This window comes from Lethenteron reissneri, chromosome 10, assembly GCF_015708825.2.
Source record: "Lethenteron reissneri isolate LAM-NWPU_2019-01 chromosome 10, ASM1570882v1, whole genome shotgun sequence".
NCBI lineage: Eukaryota > Metazoa > Chordata > Hyperoartia > Petromyzontiformes > Petromyzontidae > Lethenteron > Lethenteron reissneri.
Window position 1 is genome coordinate 7,688,826 of NC_083788.1, and position 18,521 is coordinate 7,707,346.

General features: G+C 46.1%; 1 protein-coding gene across 3 annotated transcripts; it reads left to right on the forward strand.

Annotated features, from left to right (window-relative positions):
- The first annotated feature begins 230 nt into the window (after positions 1–230).
- On the forward strand, positions 231–18,381 carry LOC133340917 (alpha-enolase-like). 3 transcript variants are annotated; one of them, XR_009754953.1, is made up of 13 exons: positions 231–387; positions 2,827–2,937; positions 4,196–4,291; positions 6,752–6,810; positions 7,154–7,223; positions 9,600–9,733; positions 12,828–13,050; positions 14,136–14,333; positions 15,143–15,344; positions 15,679–15,787; positions 15,905–15,963; positions 16,938–17,128; positions 17,360–18,381. XR_009754953.1 is itself a non-coding variant. In XM_061549410.1 (12 exons), the coding sequence occupies exons 2-12, from the start codon at positions 2,853–2,855 to the stop codon at positions 17,002–17,004; spliced, it is 1,302 nt and encodes a 433-aa protein (XP_061405394.1). In that variant the 5' UTR covers positions 231–387; positions 2,827–2,852; the 3' UTR covers positions 17,005–18,381. The 3 variants fall into 3 exon arrangements, 2 of the variants coding, with proteins under 2 accessions (XP_061405394.1, XP_061405395.1); XM_061549410.1 differs by having other exon boundaries at positions 16,938–18,381; XM_061549411.1 differs by having other exon boundaries at positions 233–387; positions 2,830–2,937; positions 16,938–18,381.
- Positions 18,382–18,521: the final 140 nt, after the last annotated feature.

The following is an 18,521-nucleotide window of genomic DNA, read 5'->3' on the forward strand; positions in this document are numbered from 1 at the left end:
TTCCTGCAGTATAAATAAATATTCTGATGATGAGGCCCCCCCCCCCTTTCTCTCTCCCTCCCTCTTCTCTTGGCGACAGTTGCCACGGCAACGAACCTCCCGCATTGGTCCCTCGCTCCTCACGTCACTGCGGCAAGGCGCTCCCTCTGCAGCGTGGCGCGGTGACGTCGCTGCGGCACGCGCTCGCAGGCACCGCCGCGAGAGGGGGGCGGGGTGGGGGTGCGCGTTGTGACGTCACTGCGGCAGCGTGGTGACGTCACAGCAGTCGTGTGTGTGTGTGTCTCTCTTGACACCAACCTCATCCGTCGACATTTGCCAATCCGAGGAGGCGGCAGAGAGGAAGAGACCTCGCCAAAAAGTCGTCGTTCCACTACGCATTTGGGCTACGTGAGTATAGATCGTGTGCCGCTTTGATCTATTGAAACTCTGCATTTGTATACGGCGTTGTAAATTGGGTGCGCGTGGAGCGTTTCACTCTTGGTTGCAATTGTGGTTGATTTGTGTCGTTTAATTGCCTTGGTGGAAGGCATCGGTCGGTGAATGAATTGGGCATTGAATGAATGAGGGAATACGCAATGGCATCTGCTGTGACGTCTGATACCTGCCCCGTCTTACCTGCAGGGTTGGCTAGGTGAATGCAAATACGTTCACGCTCTATTACCCAGTGAGCAAATGTGCACGACTGTAGCATTGTTGATGTACTTTGTGTCCCTGTACGAGCTTATTTCATCGCTCCATCTCTCCGCGTGGGAAGATCTCACGGCCGGATGTCATCCACTGGCAGCCACTGCCGTCATTGTACTTGACCATCGGCTAACGTCGTAACTGCTCGCGACTTGTCCAGCTTGAAATAATCGGCGACGTTTCGGGAAACGACCCTTCACAATTTTCTGATAACTGCCAACGCGGTATGACCAAATTGTTCACTGCAAGTATAACAGCCCTATTGCCAATCCACTGCTGAATGAAAGCCCCCACCCCCTCTCATGCCGTGTGGGACGTAGGGGTTGACGTGGGATTCTGACCACAAGTATTGTGGTTAATGCAGACATGATTCCTTGTAAAAGGTTTCAGTTTGGTGTTTTAACATCTTAACACCTGTTTTGTTGCCAGAAAAAAGGGAAAAACCTATTCTCAAATCAATTGATTATTCTGCCCACCACATATCCCCGCAGTAGCCTATCACAACCTGTCGATTGCGGTGACCACCCATCCATGCATGCATTATCCCGACTCAATCCTCATTAGCTTCTGAGGTCGGGTGCATTTTGTGTGATTTGGCCATAGGCAGGTCATAATTCATAATGACAGTCTGGTGAGTCTCAAGATATTTGTAAAGGGGCTCCTGCAATGGGAAATTTGGCAAATTCAATTGATGCCTGACAGGATGATGCTTTTATGTATTAAATCCTAGATTCCCTTGTAAGAGATTTATGGTCACAATGGGCTCTTACATTTTTTTTATGAAGGTCACATGTTGATCGTGATGATGGCAATGCAAATGTTTGGTGGTAGAGTCCTAACCTTGACAGCCGTGGCTATAAACTGCATCATCATTGTTAAAATTACGTCACGAAAATACGATAAATGTGATCACTGGGCTGTAAAATAATGGTGAAGGGGGTAGTGTGGGTGATGGCAGTGATGATTGGTATAGACATATAGTGATGCCGCTGACGGCGATGGTAACATTGAGAATTATTATTCCGGATGGAGTACAGTGGCGCAGTAAATAGCACGCTGCGCGAGGCACCCGGTGAGCCGATTAAAATTCCAGGATGCGGCTAAGATCAGTGGTGCGTGATATCCGAAGCAGTCCTGAGCCATCTTCACCAACCGGCACTGACCTACGTGGTAATTAACAAACCCTATGACCGATACGGTGTCTGGAGGCCTTCATTCTTGCAGTGGCTGGACCAAGGGCCATAAATAATTGCATTGAAATAAATTATTTTAAGGTGATTAGTAGACATGTAACGGTTCACCATCATCATGATTCGATTGTCACGATTTGAGGGTCAACTTGTGACTCAAGAATCGATGCTTGTAGTTGGGATCTGGAGTGCCTGCAGGGTGTCTATGAACCCCATATAGTACGGAACATACATCGACATATTAAACAATTTATTCCAAAACATACGCTTGGATGCACGTATTGTAAGAATCACTATGTCTAAATCCAATTGTCATATCCCGAATTACGATAATAAATTGGGTAATGATGGTCTTAGTGATTGATGCAGTGATGACATTACAATGATGATGATTGTTTAACGATATGATTTTCACTCAGTGCGAGGTCGCTCTATCAAACTAAACTATGAATTTAAATATTTTTTATTTTACCAGGTAAGACCCACTGAGCTATACAGCTCTTTTTCAGAGGCGATCTGGCCACAAATAATAGCTCAACGAAGTGGCTTATCAAGTGCAAATTTATAGCAGCCAATTACTCCAAACACGTTTCTAAATGTGGAGGGAAAAACCGGAGGACCCGGAGAAAAATCCACGCGACCACGGGGAGAACATGCAAACTCCAAATATATAGGCGTAGGGGTTATAGTCGAACCCATGACTGCCTGTATACCAGGCGAGGGAGTTAACATCTCACCACCGTGGCTCAACTGCCTTTTCCCAGCCATCCGTGTTCAAGAACAGCCCCAAGACCATCTTTTCTTGCTCTGCTCATGACTGCCTTTTTTGTTTAATATATAAAATAAAAAATAAAAAATACGTCCAACGTGTTTCCATCGTGTTTCCGCACAGGGTCTTGAAGATCGGTCACATTATTGAAAATAACTCGTGATGGTTGTGAACCTACCCCAGCAGGTCGTGCTTGAGACACAGCCACCATGTCCATCCTGAAGATCCACGCACGGGAAATCCTGGACTCCCGGGGCAACCCCACCGTGGAGGTCGACTTGCACACGGAGCGCGGTGCGGCAATCACTGAAACTGCTGAGGGTCGTGGGATTGACGTGCAGGCAACTGCGGTAGTGGTGGCGCTGATGTTGTTGACGCTGGAGCAGTGACGTGGTAGTTACCACGCTACACTACGAACCCCAGTGACCAGAACTCAATTCCTGACCGTGGACATCGTCAGTGTTGAATATCTGAATAGGACCTGGGTGTCTCCTAAGAATTTTCGGATTTAAATCAGTACCTGGTGCAGTTTGTAAACATCAGCACTGGGGAGACAAATTTGGTCACGTGTGGTGCTTGGCCACAACACTCACTTTATGAGCGTTCTTTCGGCCTTAGTAGGTGCTACCTAAGAGTACTTTTCCTGACAAATAACATCATTTCCACAGTTGTAATTCTTTTTTTTTAGCGCGCAAGACTATCACTAAGGTGCTATGTTTCACAGACGAATATTTGTCTGAAGCAGTTTCACAGTAGGGCCAATGTTGCAAGGCGGTTTTATCCAATTCATTAAATTATGCAATTAATTAAATTAAAACGCTATATAGGGGCATCTTTGTCTTTGTTTCAATAATGATAGTTGTGTTAATTGATAGTACTGGTGGCAACGGTAACTTTGGTGGTGGTAGTGGTGGTGGTAACATGCAGCTCCTTCATAATTAAGATGTTTTGGATTAGGTAGCGCAAGTATAAATGTGTCGAAACCCTCCACCACCCGACACGGCCAATCAGTAAGGGATTTTGTCACGTAAACACATCGCTAAATAGTTACTACTTCAGCCCACCGGTGAGTTGAAGAGTGAATCCACAACATTTACAATCTGAGTAGTACGACATTTCTCTGGTAATTACATCCAGCATCATCCGGCGATTTGCCAGAATAGTGAAGCAATCCACCTGCTTCTGGTCTTAAATTGAGCAGCAGGACGACGTCATCACTGAACCCAATCAGGTGCAGAGATCAGAGGCTGAGGAGGGGGGGGGGGTATTGTAATTATATACTAGATTAGTAATCAGTTAATTAGTATGATTCCTCGAAAAGGAATTGTAATTGTAATATGTATTACTTAATAATTGAACCCAATCACTGAACCCAATCAGGTGCAGAGATTAGAGGCGGAGGAGGGGGGAGGGGGGTTATTGTTATTATATACTAGATTAGTAATCAGTTAATTGGTATGTGTTTCCCCTATAAGGAATTGTCATATGTATTACTTAATAATTCGCTTCCAGGCACTAATAACAGCTCCTAATAACTGGATTGATGATTCAGGGATGTTCCGGGCGGCGGTCCCAAGCGGGGCGTCGACTGGGATCTATGAGGCTCTGGAGTTGCGAGATGATGACAAGGGGCGCTACCTGGGCAAGGGTGAGGACATCACCACCACCATCATCACACAGCAGCAGCAGCAGCACCAAGAATCTCAGAATTAACATTGTCACCACTATCAGCATAGATAATCAACAATACGGTAGAACCTCGGAGATCGAACGCACCAGAACTCGAACAAATCGGTGTTCGAACGATATTTCTGAAAAATGTTTGCCCCGGAAACCGAACGAAATTCGGAGGTCGAACGGGCAATCGCGACTTGAAAGAACCTGTACGGCTGAGATGCGTATGGCCAGTGTGCATGGCGCTTGCCCAGACAAGAGGTTTTACCACCTCCTCCTCCCCACCACCTTCCACTCAAGCCATCAACTCTCCTTACTACAGGTAAAGTGAAGTTCAATGTTCATTTATTTCATTTATTCCATATATTTATTCATTTATACTTGGTTCTTTCGGTAAAGTCACGTAGGTATAAAAATAAAAATAAATAAATCACGACGTTTCGGGCGCAATACAAGCGTCCGTCATCAGGTAAAGAACCAAAGAGTATGGGTTCCTACAGTCACGAAAGCTTCAAATCAAGATTTATTCATTTATTCCATGTATTTATTGTGTTTCTTTTTTTTGTATGATTTTATGCATGTAATTACTCTAAACTTCGTGTAAAAATGCTTTCTAATGAGAGATTTCTTGTGTCTGGAAGCAATAACATTAACTCTTATGGAGAAAATTAATTCGGTGTTCGAACAAATCGGTGTTCGAATGGCCTTCTGGAACGAATTAAGTTTGATCTCTTGGGTACCACTGTATCATCACTATATTGCGTCAGAGTTTCCCAAACATAAGTAATTGCAATACACCATGGTACATCTGTTTATGTTTACCGGTCTTCTTTGTTCAAGTAAAAATGAAGTTGTTATAAGCAGTGCACGTCTATTGATTGCTAAACATGTCCCAATTGACATAGAGAGTGCTGATTCAAATTAAAGATGCTCTCTACTTAACGTGTGGCACACACACACAACAACAAACAACAACACACACGTACACATATATACGCATACAAGATGTTGCTCTTGTTTTGAATTTGTACTCTCTTATGTCGCACGGCACACGTTCAGTAAGCATCAGGCACGTTCGGTGTGCAGTGCTCTAATTTGTATTTGAATGAAGAAGGCTGGTACACATGGGTGGGTTTTGAGGACTGGACTTTGGGTCACCCTAATCTATTGTCACCAGTTTTGTAGAGAGGTCAACATTAAAAGTACGTGTGGTACTCGACGGGGTTTCAGACAGGTGGACTTCAAAAAAGCTACGGGAAAACAGGTTTCTAGACTTTCGATACAGATCCGTGACACGGGACGATAAACATTCACGGAAGTGTAGAGTAAGCAGTTACAAATTCAGAACAGGATGCGGCAAGAACGCGTTGCAGACGCAGTCGGGAAGAGGAGGCTGCGATAGGTGGAGCACATGTGCTTGATGGAGGAGGTCAGGTGACCGAGACGGGCATTGCAGTGGCACCCAGAGGTCGACAACCTTAGGAGTAAACCTAAAGCCAGACGGCGGGAGACTGTGGCCTTTGTGAATGGTGTTCAATTTGGCATCAGCTGTAGTATGTATGTATGTTGAACTTCATTCGCACCGTACGCAGCCAACCACGCTAATCGGAGGTGCGGGGAAGGATAACAAACTAAATACTAAAAGCAGGTCTAAAGAAATTAGTTTTCAATCTATATTTAAAAGTACATAGCTCCAGTGGCTTCCTGATATCGGAAAGAAGAGCGTTCCATATGGATGCAGAAGCGCATCTGAAAGCGTGGGAATATATATATATCAAAAGGAAGTTATCGCGAAGTGATAACCATCACAATAAAAAAAAAATTAATATACAAAATGAAGTGTCATTGCTTCCAACAACAGCAACGTCGTGTTTAGCATTGTTGATAGGTAGGTTAGTGACAGTTATTGAAACCAGATGAGAGCCCACAGAGACTGAAAGTCAAAGGAGACCTGAATCACGCAATAATAAAGCATGCATGTGAATAAATAATCAAATATAGCTTATAGGTTCCGGATATCAAACACTACAGAAAAAAAGCAATAGAAATACAGTTTATGTGTTTTAGTGGTGGTGCACTGCGCTAACCACGAGTTCGATTCACGGCCATGGCTAACACCGATGGTCAGTGCTATCTGATCCAGTTTTACCCCCTACTGCCCCCACTTTACCAACCTGCAATGACCAGCGTGGTGAAGTGTGCTCAAACAAACTCCATGACTGACATGGCATCGGGAAGCCTTCACGCAGCAGTGGATTGACAACAGGCTGTAAAATGATAATCATGATTAATATGCTTAACAATGGCATATGGTATGATACAAAAGCGCTCACGTTCATAATCTTCCAGATAATGATCCCATTTCACGTGTAAGGCTGGAGGAAATCGTTTTCTAAACGTGTTCCTCCGTGTGCCGGTGTCACGTTGTCTGCAGGTGTTCTTCAGGCTGTGTCGCACATCAATGACACCATCGCCCCGGCCCTCCTCAGCCAGGTGGGGGTCTCTTACCAGTCCAATTTAACAGCGCACATAACCCCGCTTTGCCCCGTGCCAAAATTCAGCCGCGGGTACTCGGCTCGACAGAACGCGCCCGCCAACCGCGTCATAAAATAACTCCTGCGGTCTGTGTTTGTTTTTATTGTTTGCAAGCCGCGTATCGCTATAGCAATATAATGAAATGCCCTCTGATGTTTTTGCACGACGTTTTGCAATAAAGTATTTGGGTGGCCCCATGGAATTCGGGTAACGTAACTGTTTATGGCTGCGTTGCTGGTTCGTGTTACGTACTTTTTGCTGTGTGGCGCTGTTGTGCTGTGTGGCTGCTGCTTGCTTGCAGAGCTTCAGTGTGGTGGAACAGGAGGCGATTGATCAATTCATGCTGGACCTCGATGGAACTGAGAACAAATGTGAGAAATACAGATTCATTGCCTTTGAGTACATGTCATCATCATCAGCATCGCTTCCACTGAAATCCATTCACCTTTCAAACCGTGATGCGATGGATTTTTGAGATTCAGAATTGCAATTTGGGGCTGGAGGGATGACGTGAACCCATTCAATGTGTATTGAAATGTATCATTATTATTTGATTCATTGGATTGGATTATGAGCTTAATCATTTATATAACTACATTGATGCATTGTTCCACTTATAATAATCCTCCATAAGAAACTATCCATACATTCCAAAGCAGGAACCTGGAGTAAAAGTCACGACTCAATAAGGCTTTCCTAATGGTCTATTGTTATATATTTACGTTTTTGGAAGTAGTTTTAATTATTTACAATATAGTTTGTCGATTGGCATGTTGCTTATGGTGGGGGGAAATGTGGGTACTCCCAGATCTCCTGGCCAGCGTGGAATAGTAGGCCAAACCCCTCTGGCGTGTCCTTCGAGAGCTCCCTTAAGTGGAGGCCTTTTCACCAACTTTTATATCACGGCTGTAAAGTCAGCATTGCACGAATTAGGATTGCAATAGAATCCCTTTGAATCAGATTGCACAAAACAATGTTCCATTGCAACGCATGCTCAAGCCAACGATTGAAGTTTCTGGTTGTAGCAACACTAGCTAGAACCGCCAGGGTGTGCAGTAGCAGCGTTTATTACTTTGATGAGGGCGCCGCGGTGGCTAGAAGTTGACTACCTCGCCTGGTATACAGGAGGTCGTGACTTCGATCCCGACCCTGACGCCTTATATTTGGAGTTTGCACGTTCTCCCTGTGGTCGCGTGGATTTTTTTTCTCCGGGTTCTCCCGTTTTTCCCTCCACATGTATAAACACGCGTTTAGAGTAGTTAGCTGCTATGCATTTCTGCATGACGATTTATCGTTTGTGGCCAGATCGCTTCTCAACAAGAGCTATGTAGCTCAGTGGGCCCTACCTGGTGAAATAGAAAGTTTAGTTTTTAGTTCAGTTTCGTACTTGCAGCTCACTGTCAAATCTCAATGGGTTTGTTATGCAAGGCTGCATTTTTGTTTTACTGACTGACGAATCCTATGATGTCATGCACACACAGCCTTGTTTAACATCTGCACACTCATTCCATGCTCCCTACGCACTGGTTGCATGCCGATTGAAGCCACGCGCACATTTATTGCGGGGGGAGGGGGGTTGTTTCTTACGAGCTGCAACGTTACATGATTGAACACCAACAATGTCAGGGGTAATTATATTATCACAGTTATTGCTTCGTAGATAACGTCGCCTGTGCTGCTTTGCTATGTTGTGGTTCTGCAGAGGGCAGTGCAGTGCAATATACTGTTGTGCTGTACTACGCTTCCAAATGTATGCTCCCCCTTCCTTCACCAACCCACACTGGCTCGTGTGGTGAAATATGGTCAACCAACCCCCTTGACCCACACAGGTGTGGGGCTGCCCTTGTCCAGTAGTGGATTGACAAAAATGGATAGTAGATTCACTAGGTCATATCTAGGGAGGTATTTATATTTCCAATAATTTAAATTGTTCACGTTGTCATTGGCACATTCAAAAACTACCATCACTAACGACGGCATTCATTTGAAAGGTGAAAGCCAAACGTTAGGCATACTCAAATGAATGTTGGCCGATATCTCCTCTATGGGCACTCCTGAATCGGGAGGAGGGTATTCCACATTGCTGCTGGCAGGATCGGCATAATCCAGATAGCAGCCACAGTCATATAATAATAAACAAGGAAGGAAAACCATGCGTTTGCATAGATTCAGTTACACTTGCCTGCACGCATTAGTCATCGAGGGCATTTAATTAACGACAATAACGTTACGTTTCAAGCTGAACAAATGAAGATGTCACATGTTACATTGTGTGACATTGAGAGGTGACGTCACACTTAATTACATCGCCCTGGGCCAGCAAAGGTCAATCTTTTTATCGCTTTTAGGCAACCATTGTATTAATATTGATGGTTTTCTCTGGGGTAGTAAGTCCTGACTCGAAACAAAATTGTATTGAAACATTTTGTTTGGATTTGATTATATTTACAAAAGTTACCACCCCCCCGTTCCCCCCCTATCCCCCCTGTTCCCCTCCCCCACCCCGATTATTACAGACAAAGCTAATGCATAAACGATTTGGTTATGATTCAAGAGAATTGAATCATAATAACAAGTCGCATGAGTCAAATGCCAGTGAATGTGTGTTGTCGTTGAAGAAACCGTTAAATATAAAACGACACTAACAACTTAATAAAAAAATTCAACTGAAGAGGAGATTTTAAAAAATGTGGAGTTAACATCTCACTCATGATGATGATGATGATTTGTTGTTGTGGAACGGGCAGCCAAGTTTGGAGCGAATGCTGTGCTTGGCGTCTCGCTGGCCGTGTGCAAGGCCGGGGCGGGCGAGAAGGGGGTTCCGCTGTATCGGCACATCGCAGACCTTGCCGGGAACTCTGAAGTCATCCTGCCTGTCCCGGTGGGCAACTGTACAAGCATCTGCGTGTTGTATTATACGTACATCTGTGTGTGCCCGTGGGTTTCTGTTTAGTCTAAAGTTGTTTTGCGCACTCCGATACGAGCGTGGCGACCCGCTTTCGATTCCAGCATATGGCTAACATCCGTGGGGAACATTTGAATATTTGAACCGAGGAGGACTTAATCTGGTGCCATGTGTAAACATCAGCACTGGGGAGGCAAAGGCAGCCCGGCGTGGTGGCGGCCACACCACCCCGTTGTGCGCCGTGATGGCCTTCATGGGTGCTTCCTCACAGCATTTTCCCATAACAGAATGTAGAAGTTGCCTGGAGGATTTTTGTCTTGTGAACAAAAAAAAATCCCTAATTTTTTTCCCGAATGTACTCTCGGCATCATGTCATGAGAGGGAGTATCCATTTTGATCTCTCGCAGAACAATGCAACCCTAAAATGTATAGATTGGCCTACAGAAGCGAATATCACAGAGCTACCGCTAAGATCCCTTCAATTTGACCTCTGGTCCACACAGTAGAGGACACGAAGAGTAATTTATTTGCCAAATGACAGTCGAATTATATATTTTGTTCTCAGAGCTGGAGTTTATCAAAATAAAGTCCTGAACCAAATTTAATATGATGGGATTTTTCTTTGCGTGCAGTCATTGGTGACTGGGCTGAGATGAGCAACTCACTATATAAAAAAAAAACAATTTGAGAACACAGTATAATCAGTTGGCTGCCTGGATTATTCGTGTATATGTGTCTCAGCATTACCATTACAATTCAGGACTTTTATACAACCACTTCTGAAATGGTATTTTTTGTCTGTCGATGGGTAATTTTTTCTCATCTGTATGTGTGTCCAAGTGTTTTAATGTGTTACCCTTATCATATGTGTGTGTGCATATGTTCACGTTTGCATCTTATTTTTTAAAATACATATTTATGTCCGCATTTGTTCATGCATTTGAATTGCCGAGAATTTAATTGGCGTTGGCGGGTCTTTGAGCGTGCATCGATAGCTCAGTTCACATTGACATTTTTACATCTGCGTCTGTGTATCAATGTCCGAGCGTGTGTTTGTGCTTTCTCTGCATATGGGGAGCAGTAGTGCAGTGGATAGCACGCTGCGCTACGAACCCGGTGACTCGAATTCGATGCCTGCTCATGGCCAACACTGGTGACGATTATCTGAACAGGTCCTGGGCCTCACCTAGGTCGACTTAGCCTCAAATGAGTACCTGGCGTGGTGCGTAAACATCGCCACTGGGGAGACAAAGGCGGTCGGGCGTGGTGTTGGCCTCCCACACCCTCATGTGCCGTGCTGGCCTTCATAGGTGCTCGTGGACAGTACTTGCCCCAACAGTCTATTAAGGCTATACGGGGGACTTTTGTCTTTGTCTCTACATGTCCATGTCAGCACCCACCGCTGTGCTCAAATACATTTGCCCATTGGCTCCTGTCCCATGTAGAGATGGGATATCAGACTATTGAAGTAAAATCACTCTCCTGATTATTTGTTCAATTACCCGACTAATCGGACGACACAAAATAGTTCCAAACATGTGCCGGCTGGACGGGAGGTGATGGGCGTGGCTAAGTCATCGGCATCATCATTGATCTTTTTCACACTGTGCGTTGCTCGTTGAAGGGTTTTCTACCTTCTGTAAGCAGGATGAAAGGGGCGGGTTGTGGCAGTCAGAGAGGATGGCTTTGGGGGCAGGGTGTCTCCTGATTGGTGAGGGGTTCGGATTGACAGGAGTGCATGGAGCTTGGATAAGGGGAAGCAGGTGACAGGAGAGGAACGAGTGGGAGGAGTGAGGGACACGCGTGTTGGCCGTGCGGCATACTGAGTACGAGTTCAAACATTTTATTTGCTGTAGTGAGGGCCATTGGGGCCTGGAATGAGCTAAGTAGTGACAGAGGACATTTTTGGTAACGGAGCAAAGTGTCAGTTGGAAAAGAAACATAGCGTAGGGTGTCAGATATTCAAACTGCATCGCGGCCGTGGTGGTGTGCTCAGGTGTATTGGTGAGGCGGCCATTTTGTCGTGGAGGTGAATTTTCGCTTCGTCCTTTTTGGATGAGGCGGCCATTTTGAAGAGGACAGTCTGAAGTTGGAGTCAGGAGTGTTGGTGACGTCAGATTGCTGGCTTACGAGCATAACCACCTGGAGTCTTATTGTGGACAGCGGTTATGTTCACCTGTTCACCAAAACCATGAAAGTAGCCCTCCCAAATGCTGAAAACTGCGGGGGTTTCGACAGCTGGGGACACTTGTGGGGAAGAAGGGAGTTGACCACCTGAGGGCTGGGAAGTTGTCGTTGGAATGATTTATTTAATCTATTCCAGAACTGGGGGAACACTTGATACGTACCCTGGATGGTTACTCCGCAGTGGTCACCTGTCGGCGTTCTTATTTGAAAAAATCCATGAAACCGGAATTTGTTGGGTTGCTGTAGGATTGTGTTGCTTGTTGCTGTTATGATGGTGATTTGAGTTGCTATATTTGCTGGTGATATTTTCACTCCCCCGGGAAGTAGCAAACTTGCAACTATTAAATGATTTAATAACTGTATTCTATGGGTCTTTTGGTAAAGCCACGTATATAGACAAATTATAAAACTATCACGACGTTTCGATCGCAACACAAGCAATCGTCTTCAGGTGTATTTTTCTATCTACATGGCTTTGCCCAAAGACCCATAGAATATGTATTCCTGCAGTCACGAAAGTGAAGATTTAAGACTGCAAAAAAATAGTATTCAAATAAACGCCGTTATTTTTCAGTATACTAACAGTGATCCTTGTTATACTCCGCACACGGTCATTGGGTGCATCGTGTAAAACGGGTCCCACCATAAAATAAACCACAGCAGTGCGGGTACTAGGGTCGGCTATGGACCGAAACCCGCAAAAGCTCATGTCGCAAAAGGACGCACCATTACACGGGTGTCATTAAATTGAGCAAATTCACAAAAAAAGGTGGCCTGGTACAAATTTTGAATGATCAATCGGCTTAATAATCGCCCCAGCTCTCATCCAGATGGGAGACCTTAACCAATCGCCAATCCCCCGCCTCCCTCGTGCCTCCTCCAGGCATTCAACGTGATCAACGGCGGCTCCCACGCCGGGAACAAGCTGGCCATGCAGGAGTTCATGATCCTGCCCGTCGGGGCGGAGAGCCTCTCAGAGGCCCTGCGCATGGGTGCCGAGGTCTACCACTCCCTCAAGGCCGTCATCAAGAAGAAGTATGGCCAGGACGCGACCAACGTGGGCGACGAGGGCGGCTTTGCCCCCAACATTCTTGAAAACATGGAGGGTGAGTGGCGAGTGCTGAATGAGGGTCCTGTGAAATCCTTCCTGCGTCCCAGTGGTGTAGCTGTCGAGTGTGCAGGCAGTGCAACATCACTGGCCGGAGGGTCTCAAGCACTTAGCTTGGACGAGGGGCCCCAATTCATGTTTTGCACCAGGACTTATTCCATTGCTGCATCCCCAAATCCCTCGCCCTCAAAACGCCGGATGATCCAAATGACGCTGCCAAACTCCTCACTCCCGCACTACTAAGCAAGATCACGTCACCCCAATGGTCGACTGATGCACTCACCCCACTGGCTCTTAATCCAGTCCCAGATTAACTTTAAATTCACCCTCATTGTTGTCAACATCCACCATAGAGTTTAACACATCGGCTTTCGCGACCAATATCCATAATACAGTTTTTTTGTTGGGTTAGATCGTGATCCCTAAAAAAAACCTATATTATGGATCCCCCATAGACTACCCCTGGATAGTTCTACCCTCTCAAATCGTTCTGTTCCCCTTAATGAGCCCTCCGCTCCAGCAAGCAAGGCCTTCTGTCAAAGCCCCCGCTCATCCTTCACTCGGTGGGAGGCCACTCCTCCTCTGCTGCTGCCCCCGTGGTTTCTAACCTCCTCCCCCAAGGCCATCGGTGATCTCATCTCCCTGCCCCCATTCAAGTCCGGACTTGAGGCTTTTCTCTTCTCTGGTTACATCTTCTTCCGTACAGCGTCTTGAGATGTGGTTGCAGTTAATAATAATTACGATAATGACAACAATAAACGGCAATTTGTCAATTTCACTGTGGGAAATCTCCCCGATGTGGAAGTTCATGGTGGTGGTGTGGCCAATACTTTACCATGTGGTTGAATGTGGACTGAGGAAGGGGGTGCCCAGAACACAGACATCTCTCGCCGCTGATGTTAGCCTCAATTAAATTAACCCCAAGTGAAATTTTAACTTGAAAATATTATGGTTACTGTTGGCATGGGACATGGAACAGCAATCATCTCAATTTGCATTCCTTGAGCCTTCAGTGGAAATTCTACAATTGATGGTTGATGGTAATATGCGCCATGCACGTGCATTGCCTTGTTGCCTTGTCAGCCCTGGACCTCCTCACCCAAGCCATCGGCAAAGCTGGCTACACCGACAAAATCGTCATCGGCATGGATGTGGCCGCCTCCGAGTTCTACCGCGACGGGAAATACGACCTGGACTTTAAGTCCCCCGCGGACCCAGACCGCTACATCTCTGCCGACGAGCTGGCAGACCTGTACCGCACCTTCATCAGCGACTACCCAGGTGGGTGCGGTGGGCACAGCTGTGGAGGCCAGTGGCTCATAGGTGAGCGAGCCTGGGGTTATGGTGCCATCTCACCTGCAGTTTATATTATGTGGCCAGATTACCCCTGCATGTGCCCGATCACGTCAGATCTCGGAAGCCAAGCATGGCTGCGACAGGTTTGTGCTTGGGTGGGTGGCCACCAGGGCTTTCCACGTGTTGCAGGCGTGGGGATGTGAGGTGGCCAAAAGATGGTAGTGTTGAGTGTCACCTGCTCGTATCTGTGGATTTCTCCAGGTTCTCCGGTTTTCTCCCACATGAAGCCAAACACTCAGTCATGGAATTGTCCAAATATTCCCAATGGCAGATCCTGCTGAAAACGAGTTTTCAGACTCCGATAGGCTTCCCTGGGTTAGTAATTAAATGGGATATTCTTTGGGTCTTTCGGTAAAGTCACGTAGAACTATTTTTTTTTACAAAACTACTTTACCGAAAGACCCAAATAATATAAATTCCTGCAGTCACGAAAGCTTTAAGTCAAGATTTAATTAAATGAGATATTTGGAAAAAAGAGGTACAGATTAGTGGGCACATGTACAGACATTATGACGTCAAGACACCATGTGACTCCAACAGAAAATCTAGTTTCAGAAAACTGTCCAAGTTAATTTGCAAACAATCACTTATCCATACATCTCACTACCCAGTAACTCTCTTACCCTTCCATTTAATCTCCATCCATAAACTCACCAGTGCTCACCGACCAGCATGGCCGGGGGTCTTGCGCTGTGATAAATGCCCTTCCATCCGCTCGCCCACCACCTCCGTAGTGGTGTCCATTGAAGACCCGTTTGACCAGGACGATTGGGAAGCATGGTCCAACTTTACTGCCAACGCTGGCATTCAGATCGTTGGCGACGACCTGACCGTCACCAACCCCGCACGCATCCAGACCGCGGTGGATGTCAAGGCCTGCAACTGCCTGCTACTCAAGGTCAACCAAATCGGCAGTGTCACGGAGTCCATCAAAGCGTGAGTGTTGTCCGCCAACCCCGTGTGACCTATAGGCAGTCCAACTGTACCAGGTCCCATAATCTGATGGGGCCTAGGGCTATGAAGAGGAGGCAAATTGGGCATTGGGGGGTGGACCCCGTGGAATTCTTTGCACCAGGGCTCATGCCAATCATGCTAGAGCAATTAAGTCGGGCACCTAGCTCCACTTTGGAGTTTTCGTGGCCCAGTAATGCAGCCATGGGAACCAGGCCAGGCCCAGTTGCCTAATTTGTAAAACCGGACCGGTTCGCTTCAAAGTGTGGCCATGGAAATACAGCACGATTTTTTGACCTCATGTTGCGGGTGTCGGCAGATGCAAGCTGGCGCAGTCCAACGGCTGGGGAGTCATGGTGAGCCACCGCTCGGGCGAGACCGAGGACACCTTCATTGCTGACCTCGTCGTGGGGCTGTGCACTGGTCAGGTGAGCCATTCACTGGGTGGGTGGTGTGGCGCGTGATGAGCGGTGGTGGGAAGTGGTCAGCGGTGGCGAGCAGGAGGGAACGGCTCTGTTGGAATCTTCGTGTTCGTGTGTGTGCAGATTAAGACAGGTGCTCCGTGCCGGTCTGAACGTCTGGCCAAGTACAATCAGCTGATGAGGTGCGTCAGCTTTCATCATTTTTTACCACCACGCTTGAACACCATCGTTGTCCACGCGAACATTTTTTCCATTATGAATCGTTCGCAATACGTAGTATGTTATTTGATAACATCACTTACGAAATGTACATAAATATATGCGAGGCGAGCAGCAGCACAGTGGTTAGTGCACTGCCCTCACCTTGGTGAACAGAGTTTGACTCCCATCCATGGTTAACAGTCCTGGGTGCACACCTTCACCAAGCCACGATGACCATCGTGGTGGAGTATGGGCAAACGACCCCATGGTCGACACGTCATGGGGAGGCCTTCTAACAGTTATATTAGTGATGTCCTCCAATTGTATTTTCTTATATTTCACAGTGTCAAACTTGAAAAAATAGATCCATGTTTCACTCTGGTCTTACATGGTTAAACATGTCTCCATCTAATATGATGTTCAGTGGTGTAGTGTAATAAAATTGCGTTTTGGGGCGATAGCTCGTCATAATCTGTCACAATGGTGGGTTTGACACTCCCAACAATGTTCTAAAGTCAATTTGACCATATTTTATGTCAATCAGTGTCCGCTTATAAGATTTAATTTGAATGAACACTACATTTACATGTACTTGAAGTCGAATATATAAAGGATATATAAACATTTATACGATTTCTAAAAGCCCAAAGTGATGTTATTAGTCGTGCAATGAGGCAGGTGGGCCGTGTGAAGGCTACCAACTCCCTACCATTGTCAATACAACTGTGATATTCCATTAACCGTGTCAGAACAGCAACTGGTCGCTACACACACCACTTGCATAACGGACCATGTCGCGAACAACTGCATTCTACGCCCGTATATTATTCACGCAAGTCCTGAAACTATCGGATCGCTCGCAATCTTAAACCTAGATGTATAATCAGCACCTGCTTGCCATACACTAGAAGAAGACTTATTAACAATAAAACCAACTGTTGCTTCTCCATTGCAGGATTGAGGAAGAGCTGGGGAAAAAGGCGCAGTTCGCCGGCAGGAATTTCCGCCACCCCCTGGCTTGAAAATCCGTAATGCAAGCCCTTCCGTAGAAACGTGCACGTTGAAACCTATAGCACCTCCTACCTCCCCCTGTTACCATCACCTCTCAGTTGTGCTACCCACCACGTATTCACTCCCCAAGTAACACGAGTAGCCAGAGGTGGGACAAAGTCATTGTTATGCAAGTCCAAGTCGAGTCTGAAGTCATCAAATTCATGACTCGAGTCTGACTCGAGTCCAAGTCACATGACTCGAATCCACACCTCAGAGGTGGGACAAAGTCATTGTTATTCAAGTCCAAGTCGAGTCTGAAGTCATCAAATTCATGACTCGAGTCTGACTCGAGTCCAAGTCACATGACTCGAGTCCACACCTCTGCGAGTAGCACAGAATCCACGTGGCGGCTTGAAGAAAACTGAAGTTTCTGGTGACCGTGTTAGAAGCAATGGCGTGGCGGGGGTGCATGAGGAGAGATTACCAGAAGTGGCCCGAATGGGGGAAAAATGTATCCGGAGCGTTTAAACATATGAAACTAAAGCGAAAGTGACAAATAGATAATTAAATAGGGAAAGATTGTTGGTCAAGGCGGATAGGATTTGCTGAATAAGTTTGCTTGGAGTTGTTAATATCGAGGGCTCAAGAAAGGTGTGCATTGGCTTGTGACACAGAACCTACTAAACAAACACCCAGATCGCCGATAGCTGATCAGTTGAAAATGTTTATGAAATGTGAGTAATAGCTGAAATATGGAACAAATGTGAAACTAGGACTTAGACATGAAAATATAAACTGAAAAATACTCATCTGAACAACGTAATAATTGGCTTCAATTTTGAGAACACTTGATGGTAGTTATGATGGTTTAGCCTGTTTAGTGCAGTTGGCTTGTTGGACCCCGAGAGGGATGGGAGCATCGTGTTTAGTCGGTTCATGTTGTTCAGTGAGTTTGCTGGACCGTGAGAGAATGTGAGCATGGAGTCTGCAGGCCAGAGCCCTCCTCTCTCACCTCCTCCTGAAGAATTGGGCCAAGGCGTTTGAGTGCAAACTTGAGTGAAGGAGCTGGCCGAGGGTACAGAGTGCTGGCGAGGTGTGGTGGGATCAGTGGCTTTGGTCATGATGACATATATGTATGTACGTATGTATGTATGACATCTTGACTTGAGAGTGTAGTTGTGACGACTCCTGTTATGAAAGAAACAAAGCCCAGACACGTGCACAGATGTTATATACAGAGATATACGTGAATGTTATGTAAAGCTACTACAAAAAATAATCGTCCGACAAGCCTTTTAAGTCTAATGGCTCATCAAGTTAATTGTGATCCCACGTCCATCCCGTTTGTGAGTGTTTTCTTCGTGTAAATGTGTACGTGTGTAAAATAAAATGAAGTGCTGAAGAAACCTTCCGTGTAACCAGCGAGTCCCTTCATCATGCTACACTGTGTCACCGCGCACAGCTACGTGATGACATCCGAATCCCACACGCCTTCCCTGCACCCACCCTCCCATGCATATGTGCAGGCAGTGATCGTTTTAAGAGG